Source organism: Pelobates fuscus, chromosome 2, assembly GCF_036172605.1.
Source record: "Pelobates fuscus isolate aPelFus1 chromosome 2, aPelFus1.pri, whole genome shotgun sequence".
NCBI lineage: Eukaryota > Metazoa > Chordata > Amphibia > Anura > Pelobatidae > Pelobates > Pelobates fuscus.
Genome location: NC_086318.1, coordinates 9,503,406 through 9,516,388, shown reverse-complemented (window position 1 = coordinate 9,516,388; position 12,983 = coordinate 9,503,406). Strand labels below are relative to the sequence as shown.

At 46.3% G+C, this 12,983-nt stretch overlaps 1 protein-coding gene across 1 annotated transcript in view; it reads right to left on the bottom strand.

Moving 5' to 3' along the window:
• Positions 1-475: 475 nt before the first annotated feature.
• Positions 476-12,983, bottom strand: part of LOC134586018 (cysteine-rich motor neuron 1 protein-like) — a 158,884-nt gene continuing 146,376 nt past the window's right edge. Inside the window, exons 23-25 of the mRNA XM_063441520.1 lie at positions 1,241-1,396; positions 617-757; positions 476-501 (exon numbers count right to left, since the gene is read on the bottom strand). Coding sequence (XP_063297590.1) covers positions 476-501; positions 617-757; positions 1,241-1,396 — 323 coding nt within the window. The remainder of the gene's footprint in view (positions 502-616; positions 758-1,240; positions 1,397-12,983) is intronic.

Genomic DNA, 12,983 nt, shown 5'->3' with positions numbered 1-12,983 from the left:
TCAGTCACTTTTGGGAGTCCCTAAACAAATGAAATACCAAACAGTTCCCCTGGCTCATATGTAGCAATTATTCATCTAGTTTTCACCGTATAGCGCTCTCCTGGCTTGTTGGGAATAGAAGCAGGGTTGGTACAATGTTACCATGTTCGCGGGTTTGAGTGTCTTGCTTGGAGTTCCAGACACTCAATGACCACTTACCGCTGCCTTCTTTTGGGAGACAAGATGGCAGCCATTTTCCAGTGCACGTGTTGTTCGGTTATATAAACGGCGGCTGTCCAGGGAGAGCACTTAACTTTGTGGTTATTTTGAGGTTAATGAGCTAGGGGTGTGGTAGGTATTAGGTAGATTTAACCACTGAATGCGGGGAAAATAACAGTAGAAAGGGATATTGCAGGGTACGTCACAGAGCGTCATGGGAAATGTTGTCCACAACATCTGGAGTGCCAAAGGATGCCTACCAATATATAGAACATCTTCACAGATTCAGTGGATAAATATGGGCTTTAGGAAAAGTGAAACTAGTTAGACATTTTCTAATAATCACGGTAATGGTGCTCTGGTGAAATGTGAGCCATGAAACCTTATGGTATTATGCACACTTATCATGCAGAATTACCTTCTGCTGGATCCCAGCAGCTATTCCCACAAATATTACAGCATTTCTGTTTGCCTGGACAGTCACGATCAGCTTGGCATGTGGGCTTCGGTGGTGGGAACTTACATCTGACTACAATAGGGGGACAGCGCCCAGGTCTTACTGCAAAAAGGACACAACGCAGGCAATATGTTACAAGTGAATTTGAAATACAGTCACATTGAGCAGAATGGAGGGATTCTGAAGATGTTCCGTAGGATAAAACCGCTATGTTTAATAAGTTAAAGATGGCAGATACATAGAAAAGTATTTAGGTGGACAAACTATATGAAAAGTCCATAGATAGAATGATAGTTGTAGATAATGTATAGAGAAATCCAAGGATCCCAGAACTGGCCAACGAGATGCCTGGACTGGATGTGTGACTGGACAGAGCAGGTGTGGAAGGAGACTATAAAACAAGGGTCTGGGAGGTGGCATTTGTCCAGAGAGAGATCTGTGGAGCAGAATACAAGGAGGTAAAGTGTTTGAAGGCGATAAAACCAAAGATAATGGAGAAAATGAGAAGCCATGATGTGCTCAATATACTATACGAAATGAGTTTGAGTTGGTGCAGATAAACATGTAAGGAACATTCTCGCTTACCTTGCACGGGGGTTACACATTTCCAGCCACAGTTGGAGCAACAGCATTTTTTGCCACTTGGACACGGACTGTCGAATTTACACTCATCAGGTCCCGGTTTGGCCAGTGGACAGATGGAGGGATCAAACGGAGGACACACATTGAGTAAATCTAAATCTAAAGAATGGAGATAATGAGGTTAATAATTGAAGGCAGTAGAATGGATCAAAGTGAGCAAAGGAAAAATAGATTAGTAAAAGATCGAGTCCCCTCCTTCAATCTATAGCGACAGACCTGGCCACATGGCACAAATCGTTATTTGGCTGGTTTGCTCAGAGCATTTTCTAAAAATAAACACCGTACCTAAATTGTTGTACATGTTACAAACCCTGCCCATTGCTCTACCAAAATCCTTCTTCACAACCATAACACGTCTGTTCAGTTCTTTCCTATGGGAGCACAAACACCCCAGAATCTCCCTTCAAGGCCTTATGGGCCACAAACTACAGGGAAGCTTAGGTTTGCCCAACTTGGAAGCCTATCACAAGGCAGTAATCCTAACGAGGATTTATGAATGACCATGACCCAATAATCAAAAGCACTGAGTACACCAGCAAAATATGGGCTTCCAAGCTCTGCTGTGCACCATTCCGTGTCAAGAGAGGGGTAAAACCATTCTCAACCCATCCTTCCACCCCACCATTTCCCCAACATTGAGAATCTAGCAACAAATCAGACCACTCTCCAATATATCCCTATACCCCTCACCTCTCTTTCCTCTAACTTACAACCCACAGTTCCACCAGGGCATGAATCCAGCCTCTTTCTCTACCTATCACAATTCCCCTTACCTTACACTCTGCTCCATTCTTACTGATCAAAAAATTAGGCTATTAGCTGAAATCATACCCTGTACCCCACACACCCACATGCACAATGTTTGCCATTCACAGCTCACATATTTCATTAACTCAGCTCCACAATTACTAGGGGGAACCTGAGACTAGACATGTGCAATTCGTTTCGTTCCGAATGTCAATTCAGACGAATTTGGGGCAATTCGGACATTCAGATGCTTCCGAATGTCCGAATAGATGAATTTCCAAATTGCCAAAGTTCCGAAGTGCCGAATTTGCCAAAGTTGCTGAAGTACTAATATACCCAGTGGAAGAATGAAGAATGTTACACTGTATACCAGTTTAATAAAAAGTATACATACATAGTGGGGAAATAAGTGAACCTCTGTATTTAATTTTTCAAGATTCTTTTGTTTCAGGTATTGTACCGGAGGATTGGAGGAAGGCAGATGTTGTTCCTATATTTAAAAAGGGTTCAAAATACTTGCCTGGAAACTATAGACCTGTGAGCTTAACTTCTGTGACTGGGAAATTATTTGAACGGCTATTAAGGGATAATATTCAGGAATTCATTGGGAAGAGCTGTGTTATTAGCAATAATCAGCATGGTTTTATGAAACATAGGTCATGTCAAACTAACCTAATTGCATTCTACGAAGAAGTAAGTAGAAATATAGATCAGTGTGTTGCAGTGGACGTGATCTACTTGGATTTTGCCAAGGCATTGATACGGTTCCTCACAATAGGTTAGTCTTCAAACTAAAAGAAATTGGTCTAGATGAATATTCTTGTTCTTGGGTAGAACATAAGGATTAAGGATAGAGTACAGCGAGTTGTCCTAAATGGCAAATTTTCAAGCTGGACAAAAGTGGTAAGTGGTGTCCCTCAGGGTTCTGTTTTGGGACCGCTTCTATTTAACATATTTATAAATGATCTTGAAATGGGCATTGAAAGCCATGTATCAGTGTTTGCAGATGACACAAAACTTTGTAAAGTAATAAAATGTGAGCAGGATATTGCCTTGCTGCAGAGGGATTTGGATAGATTGGGGGACTGGGCACTAAAATGGCAGATGAAATTTAATGTAGAAAAATGCAAAGTTATGCACTTCGGGGTTAAGAATGCACACGCAATTTATACCCCTAAATGGTAGTGAACTAGGGATAACCACACACGAGAAGGATTTGGGAATTGTTATAGACAACAAATTAGGTAGCAATATGCAATGTCAATCTGCCGTTGATAAGGCCAGTAAGGTTTTGTCATGTATAAATAGGGGCATAAATTCTCAGGATTCAAATATAATTTTGCCTCTTTATAAATCGCTGGTAAGACCACACCTTGAATATGCTGTGCAATTTTGGGCACCTGTTCTAAAGAAGGATATCATGGCACTAGAAAAAGTGCAGAGACGAGCTACAAAATTGATAAAAGGAATGGAACATTTTAGTTATGAAGAAAGGTTAAAAAATTTAAATCTCTTCAGTTTGGAAAAACGTCGCCTGAGAGGGGATATGATAACATTATACAAATATATTCGGGGCCAGTACAAACCATTATCTGTAAATCTATTCATAAACAGGGCTATACATAGGACACGAGGTCACACATTTAGGCTTGAAGAAAGGAGATTTCATCTAAGGCAAAGAAAAGGTTTTTTTACAGTAAGAGCAATAAGGATATGGAATTCATTGCCGGAAGAGGTGGTTTTATCAGAGTCTATACAGATGTTTAAATTGCAATTGGATAAATACTTGCAAAAACATAACATACAGGGATACAATTTCTAATTAGTGGGTTAATAGCTGCTTGATCCAAGGAGACATCTGACTGCTATTTTGGGGTCAAGAAGGAATTTTTTCCTAGTTTGTTGCAAAATTGGAAGCACTTCAGGCTGGGTTTTTTGCCTTCTTTTGGATCAACAGCAAAAGCATATGTGAGGAAGGCTGAACTTGATGGACGCAAGTCTCTTTTCAGCTATATAACTATGTAACTATAGCCAGGATTCAGCTGTAAGCATTTGCAATACTTACAACAATCAAGTAACACATTCATATAAAATCAAAGTTATTTAGCCTGTCAATGGATGGGAATGAATAAGTAGATACTCCCTAATTCCCACAGTATTAGGGAGCTATCTACCAAAAGGCTGAAAGACCTAAATTGGTCTTTCAGGCAAATTTACTAATACTAAGTAAAAATTACTTAGTATTAGTAAATTCTGCCCCTATTCGCTATACCGCTATAAAAAAAAGTCTCCCCTCCCGAGCCCCCACCCGTGCCACACAAGTGGGGGCTTTTAAACAGAAGGGGGGACCTATTGCCCCACCCCAGCCCCCGCCCCTGAGTGGCACGTGGGGGCCATTAAGTAAAATAAGGAGGGAGCTATTGTCCTCCCCCCGGTCCCCACCCCTAAGCGGCGGGTGGGGGCGCTAAAGTAAATTAAGGGGGACGGACCTATTCTACTCCCACTCCGGCCCCCACCCCTGAGCGGCGGGTGGGGGCCCTAAAGTAAAATAAATGGGTGGGGACCAATTGTCCTCCCACCCGGCCCCCACACCTGAGCGGCGGGTGGGGCCCCTAAATTAGAATAAGGGGGGGGGACCTATTCCCCTCCCCCCTGACACCCACCCCTGAGCGGTGGGTGGGAGCCCTAAATTAGAATAAGGGGGGAACCTATTGTCCTCCCCCCACCCCGGCCTCCACCCCTGAGCAGCGGGTGGGGGCCCTAAATAAAAATGTAACCCCCCTAGGTGACTAGGGGTCCCCGAACTCCTAGTCACCCCCTTCCAAACAAAATTAATTAACCCCTACCTACCCTCTCACCCTAAAAATAGTGAGGGGAGACCAATAACCAAGTACCTGTAAATAAATAATAAAACTTACCATTTGATGTATTCTTTTTTCTAAAAATCTTTTTTCTGCCCCAAAAAAGGGCAAATAAAAAACCATAATACCCATCACACTTTAAGAAAAAAAAAACCCTGAACGCAAAAAAGTAAAAAAGAAAACAAATAATCAGACAGAAAAAGAAATTAAGGCGGAGCCTAGCGCTCAAACAGAATGGCCGCAACTAACTAGAGCTCCGACAAAGGAGACCAAAAGACGGAATGAAATACCGCGCCCGACACACTACGGAAAGTGCAAACTTCCCACCTCGACACACCCGGTGGGGAGCTACAACCAGATGCCTTTCTTATTCCCGCAACCCAGCAGGAAAACACGTCGGAGGCCTGGGGCCTACTCCGAGCCGCACAACACACGGGCCACATGGGAAATACCGGAGTGGACAGAGTCATACCTATACTCTCCACCGTACCAGACCCAGCACGCCCCACGGCCCACCGAAGTCATGGGCAAAAAAAAAACAAAAGACCCCACTGAATATAAACAAGGACACTCAGGACTCAGGCCACGAAGGTGATGCAGGGGCAACCTGAGGGCCCGAGAGAACGAGAGAAAGGCCCACAGACACCACACAAACCAAACCGCTGATAGCGGAGCAGATATCAGTACCCAACCAAACTCCAGCCACAAAACAGGATATAGCAGATCTGTTACTCGAAATGCGGCAGCTTCATGCCGCAGACTTGGACTTACTCAAGACGGAAATCACAGCGGTTACAGCTCGTACTCAGGCCTCCGAAGACGGCATCCTGGATCTCAGACAGGAGGTACAGGGCCTGAAAGAAACCCTGAATCAACTAAAAGCTTCCCAAACCGCGCTCCTAACTAGAGCGGACCAGGCTGAGGACCGACACAGGCGCCTAAATATTAAGATAAGGGGCATCCCCGACTCTGTCAACCTAACGGAATTGCCCCACTACATCAGGAAACTCACCTTTGAGGGCCTCTTCCGCATCCCGACGCCGAGGCAAGCACCGGTAGGAGCCCCGCAGGACGTGATAGTCCACTGCCACTCGACCACCGATAAAATTCGAGTAATGACAGAAGTCCGGGGTAAAACACCGCTTAACTTTGAAAACGCGCAACTAACGTTCTACCAAGACATAACCCGCACCACGATGCTTTGGCGTCAATCGATGGGCCCAGCGACCAGCCAACTCTGCAACGCTGGCATAGAATACCGGTGGGCCCTACCACGTACTCTACTAGTCACCAAAGATGGAAGCACGAAGAGACTGTCCACTCTACATGAAGCAACCACGTACCTGCAAACTATGGGGCTTCCTGTGCCGGCTGAGGAGAGAGCAACTACCTCAGGCTCACACGCCTGGGACCCGGAGAGATCGATGCCCTTTACCCCGAGAGGCAACGAACGCCCAGCAGCCCTAACCTGAAAGAACTGTGCTTACTACTATGGAGCAGTAACACTCAGCTGAGTGAGGACTCTGGCTAAAAGCACTCCGCTCATATGTTATCGTTATGTTTATTCAGTTTTGTTTGATTCTACCATGTCCTTCATGTAAACTAATATGGCTAAATGTACACCTACAAAGCTTACTATGACACATGTCACTCAACGCATACAGGTCAGACGCATACCAACACACCCTTACACGCCAATACCTAGGAAATCGGAGAAACTCCGGAGCTGCACCACACCCACCCTCACGGAACCCAGGCAAGAGACGAGACCACTATGTAGGCACCCCCACACACACACTAGTCTTTGCCAATAGCATACACCCTCTACCAAACACCACAGACATACGATTCCTATTGGAAAGATAGACACTCATACCCTCTACTACGCCAAGGCGCAGAGCACAATCGTCCCGGCAGGGCATATGGCACTGGAACGGCACACCTACACCGCCTCACGGCACCTGAGCACACAACCAACCTCACCTCATATACATAAAATATGTGCAAGAAACACTACCAATGCACTCTGTACCTGCTAACGTCAAACGATTTTAATGCCTACCTTGAATGCATATGTTATACCATTTGTCCAAAATAGCACACGAAAAATAAAGAATAAAAAAAAAAAAAAAAAAAATGAATCTTCACCCATGGAGGGCTCCGCTCACACGGAGCTATGCAGGGTGGGGGAAGGCTTATAAAGCCTTGTCCCGCCCTGCAGTTAGGCTTAAAGCACTTAGAACACATTCAGAGTGCTCTGACAGGTAAATGAATTTGCTTAAAGGAACACAAACGTATTCCTGACACCATAGTTGTGAAAACGCTATTCACCCTGGCTTTATGCGATAATGACTATGCTCTTCCCCTTCATGACACTGTCAAAAAGGGGCCAAGCATGGATGTCATTACAATTATGCCCCCCCTGGAAAAATTCCTGCGGACGCCCATGACTGTAAGTGTACCTAATAATGCGTGTGATTTCTACAAACAGTGCTGTACTATGTCAATTTATATATTTCTTGCATGAATCCATGGAGATCTGAGGGATGGTGGATCCGTGAAAATCTAACTTATTTGATGAGCCTGTAAAATTAATTCAGTCTGTGAGTGCAATATTGATACAGGGGGCCATTTGTTGATATATGCTATTTATCTAAGAGTTTTTTCTTTTCTCTGCTTATATATTTAGGTGTATCTTATTTTTGCATTTATCTTGAGGATTGAGAGGAATCCTTTGTTACACTGTTTTATTTATTGTACACACACTGCACTTGGGTGGTCTAAATTTGTTTATTTATAAGTCTCTACATTTACCTGTCACAGCACTCTGAATGGTTAGCTTGAAATCCAACCAGAGAGCTCTGTGTCATTTTACACAGCGTGCGAAGTAACCAATCAGAGAGTTATGAGTCAAATTACACAGCATGGGAAAATTTCAAAGAACTTTCCCATGCTGTGTAAAATGACACAGAACACTCTGATTGGTTGGATTTCAAGCTAACCAATCAGAGTGCTGTGACAGGTAAATGTAGAGACTTACCTGTCAGTCTCTTCATTTACCTGTCAAAGCACTCTGATTGGATGGCTTAAACCAACCAACCAGGGTGCTCTAAGCCTTATTGCAGGGTGGGGCAAGTGCTCAGGTTTTTGGTTTGTTTTTTATAAAGTGTGACGGTTATTATGGTTTTTTATTTGGCCTTTTTTGGTGCTAAAAAAAAAGATTTTAGAAAAAAGAAGACATCAAATGGTAAGTTTTATTTATTTATTTACAGGTACATAGTTATTGGTCCACCCTCACTATTTTTAGGGTGAGGGGTGTAGATAGGGTGTGATGAAAGCAGTTTCGCCACTGGTTTTTGGAGAGGACTAATGGCCAGCCTTTTGCCCAAAGACAATGGGCCCTGCAAAAAGACATGCTTAATATTGACTTCCATGGGAAAATGTGCCTCTTTCCCTCGCCCTTTTTCCTGTCCTATTGTTTCTCCAGCAGGGCGTTGTCCCAGGGACACTGCTATACCAGTTTAAACTGGCTGCCTTGTCCCTCCTCAATCTCCCATCAGCCATTGCTATTGTTTAACCCCATGGCGATCCAATTGTACTCATGAGATCTGAGTGCTTTTCGGACATATTGAGGGCTCAGATCCAAGCTATCTGGGGATATGTTGCACACATAGGTTAAACATTGTATTATAAGAGTTATGTATTTTTATGTGTTTTTTGTAACAGTTTTTGACTTAGAGATATTTCCTGTACCTGCAGATAATTAAGTTACCACAGCCACTTAAGCCAATTATCTCCAGGATAGAGGAGAATATAGACTGGCCGCACAGCCTAAATCTGTGGAACTATTTGGGGCATGAAATCCATGCTTGCGGTTGGTCAAAACATCAGGGCTATCCAGGGATGTATAATTTGTGGGGATATGTGGTGTTTTGGGGTGTTTTCTGTGTTTTGTGAAAAATGTGTTTTCTGACTGTGGGTAATTGAGTTAGTCCATTGTGTTTGTTGATTGTATCACAGGCCTGTTTTGATTGGCTGTTGTAACTTTGCCATTGGCTGTTGTAACTTTGTGTCCTGTGCTTCACAGGGTCCATGTGGGTGGTAACCTTGTGGGAAAACAAGTATAAAAGAGACAATAAACCCTCAGACAGCTGTGTTCTTGTTTTACCCTCATCATAGAGCCTCATCTCATGTGTGGGGGAAAAGGCAGCATCTACACTGGGGATTGCTATACTCTGTATACTCCCCTTGCTATAATCACTAAGCTATTTTAAGAGATATTCCTGCTTAATCTCTGGAGAAAGAGAGGGTCTCCCACTGGAACCTGGAGCCTTGTCGTAGGTCCAGGGTGGGTAGAGGACGGCGCGTTCCCAGCGTGGGATCTGCAGTGCTTATGGTGTCTGGTGCTGTGCTGATGGTCCTTGGTAAGCACTAGGACAGGGATAGGCAACCTTCGGCACTCCAGATGTTATGGACTACATATCCCACAATGCTCTTACACCCATAATGCTGGCAATGCATAATGGGAGGTGTAGTCCAAAACATCTGGAGTGCCGAAGGTTGCCTATGCCTGCACTAGGAGCATCGATTGACGGAGGGTCCATCACATAGGGGTTAATTAATTTTGTTTGGGAAGTGGGTTGTAACGGATCACCTGGCACCCTGACTGGGTACCTCCGTTGAAGGATGCTCCTAGCACTTCCTGAGGACTCCAAGCCCTGCAGCAGACACCACAACCACCGAACTGGAGAAACATACGAATGCTCTCAAGCATATGAATGCTGTAAACGGCTGAGCGGGAGAAGCATACAATCAGCTTACACTCCTGGCAATCAGCATACAATCCAACTCCCCCAATAACGAGACGACACTTCGTTTTGAGGTCAAACAGAACTGACTGTACTGGCACATACAGCCTCTTTTATTCACAATCCACAAACATAGTAATGCCCACAGGGTTTTGAAATACAACCAATCAATCCGTACAATACACACAGACACTCCCACACAAAATCCTCCCCTCTGCCTGTGATATGATTATTGAACACAATGGGTAAAATAATTATCACAGGCAGAGAAATACAGTTTTATAAAACATATCACAGGGACCCCAAAACATGGAACAACCCCATAAAAATCCTCGGAACCGGGGGATCTGGGTGAACCACATATCCAAAATTCACCCAGATCCGTTCAGTGGTTTGGAAGATACAGTTTAATGCAGATTCCGCCAAACATATACAGGCTATATGAAAAATAATTACTGTATAATGTGTCCCCTGTTGTATAGTTTAAAACTACTGCACGATGTCTTTGTGCACCAAATACCGGCGAGATGGCACCGTGTAGAAAAGTCCTAACAGTGTCTGTGAGTTAAAATGGCCGCCATCCATTGTTATCACCATGTGCTTCATTCATTGTTCTCACCATGTGCCTCTGATACATGAAATGGTGGCCACCCAGTAACTCCACAGTTTGTCCCCAGATGGTTCTTAAAGGGCCAGCAGCAGCATAATAAAATACAATATGCCAAAATCAGTTCCTAGAAGGGCAATACATCCCAGGGCCATAGTCGCAGGGCAGGAGGCTGGCAAACAGGCCCCTCCAAAAACCAGTGGCAAGGTCACTTTCGCCACAGGGGTGACTAGGGGTTTGGGGACCCCTAGTCACCTGGGGGGGTTACATTTTTATTTAGGGCCCCCACCCGCCGCTCACGGTTAGGGGCCGGGGGGGGAGGACAATAGGTTCCCCCATTATTCTAATTTAGGGCTCCCACTCGCCGCTCAGTGGTGTGGGCCTAGGGGGAGGACAATATTTAATATTTAATAATTTAGGTCCCCCCCCCTTATTTTACTTTAGGTCCCCCCCCCCCCCCACCTTATTTTACTTTTACAGTGCGCTCAGGGTGCTCACTGTTTAATAGACATGCCCCTACTCGCGGTATAGCGAGTAGGGGCAGAATTTACTAATACTAAGTAATTTTTACTTGGTATTAGTAATTTTGGCTGAAAGACCAATGGGAATTAGGGAGTTATCTACTAAGCAGCTGCAAGAGAACAGCCGAAGTCCCGAAATTCAAAAATTCCTAAATTCCTAAATTCCCGAATTTTGGAATGCCGAACCAAACCGAATATTTTCCCTATGCACCTCCCTACCTTTCACAATTCAAGAAACTATACAACAGTCCATGAAATGCAAACACCTATTGATTTTCGACAACAAGCATGTCAAACTCAAAGGCCAAGACGGGCCAAATAAACAAGGTGTACGTTTATGTGGGCCACAAAAACCAAAACAACTTCAGTTTTCATAGAAATGTAGGTTTATTTTGAAAAGTACAGCATAAAACAAGTTGCCTGACACTGGACGTCCTCGCGCTCGTAGGGCTTCAAACTAAACAAAAGAGCCAATTTATTCTAAGGAGACGGGCATTTGCATATAACCAACGTTTCAGTCCCACTACCTTGACATATTAAGAAAAGTTTGGTAATGGGACTGAAATGGTGAAAGTAGGCTGTTGTACAGCTGTAAAAAACAAATGACGTTATCTTGTTATTTTGAAGCTTGATGATCTCAGCCAATCCAATGCTTTCCCATAGGAAAGCATTGGGAGGCTATTGTGCATGTGTGGCAAAACACTTTGCGGCCAATCAGCATCTCCATGGGGAGCGTTCAGTGCCTCCATGTAGACCCAATCTAACACACTGCTCATCCTCCCACTCTAATACTCTGCCCACAAATCCAATACATTGCCTCCAAATCCAATACATTCCCCCCCTCCCTACGAGCATGAGGGAAGGGGCAGTGGCTGGCACTACGAGCAGGAGGGAAGGGGCAGTGGCTGGCACTGTGAGCAGGAGGGAAGGGGCAGTGGCTGGCACTGTGAGCAGGAGGGAAGGGGGAGTGGCAGGCACTGCGAGCAGGAGGGAAGGGGGAGTGGCTGGCACTGCGAGCAGGAGGGAAGGGGGAGAGGCTGGCACTGTGAGCAGGAGGGAAGGGGGAGTGACTGGCACTGTGAGCAGGAGGGAAGGGGGAGTGGCAGGCACTGCGAGCAGGAGGGAAGGGGGAGTGGCTGGCACTGTGAGCAGGAGGGAAGGGGGAGTGGCTGGCACTGCGAGAAGGAGGGAAGCCTGAGTGGCTGGCACTGCGAGCAGGAGGGAAGGGGGAGTGTCTGGCAATGCGAGCAGGAGGAAAGGGGAGTGGCTGGCACTGTGAGCGGAGGGAAGGGGGAGTGGCTGGCACTGAGCGGAGGGAAGGGGGAGTGGCTGGCACTGAGCGGAGGGAAGGGGGAGTGGCTGGCACTGTGAGCAGGAGGGAAGGGGGAGTGGCTGGCACTGCGAGCAGGAGGGAAGGGGGAGAGGCTGGCACTAAGAGCAGGAAAAGAAGGAGGAGTGGCTGGCACTACAAACAGGAAGAGAAGGGGGAGTGGCTGGCACTACGAGCAGCAAGAGAAGGGGGAGTGGCTGGCCCTTCAAGTAGGAGGGAAGGGGGAGTGGCAGGCACTGCAAGCAGGAATGAAGGGGGAGTGGCTGGCACTGAGAGCAGAAGGGAAGGGGGAGTGGCTGGGACTGCGAGCAGGAGGGAAGGGGGAGTGGCAGGCCCTGAGAGCAGGAGGGAGGGGGAGTGGCTGGCACTACGAGCAGGAGGGAAGGGGGAGTGGCTGGCACTTAGAGCAGGAGGGAAGGGGGAGTGGCTGGCACTGCGAGCAGGAGGGAAGGGGGAGTGGCTGGCACTGTGAGCAGGAGGGAAGGGGGAGTGGCTGGCACTGCGAGCAGGAGGGAAGGGGGAGTGGCTGGCACTGTGAGCAGGAGGGAAGGGGGAGTGGCTAGCACTGTGAGCAGGAGGGAGAGGGAGTGGCTGGCACTGTGAGCAGGAGGGAAGGGGGAGTGGCTGGCACTGTGAGTAGGAGGGAAGGGGGAGTGGCTGGCACTGTGAGCAGGAGGGAGGGGGAGTGGCTGGCACTGCTAGAAGGAGGGAAGGTGGAGTGACTGGCACTGTGAGCAGGAGGGAGGGGGAGTGGCTTGCACTGCGAGCAGGAGGGAAGGGGGAGTGGCTGGCACTGTGAGCAGGAGGGAAGG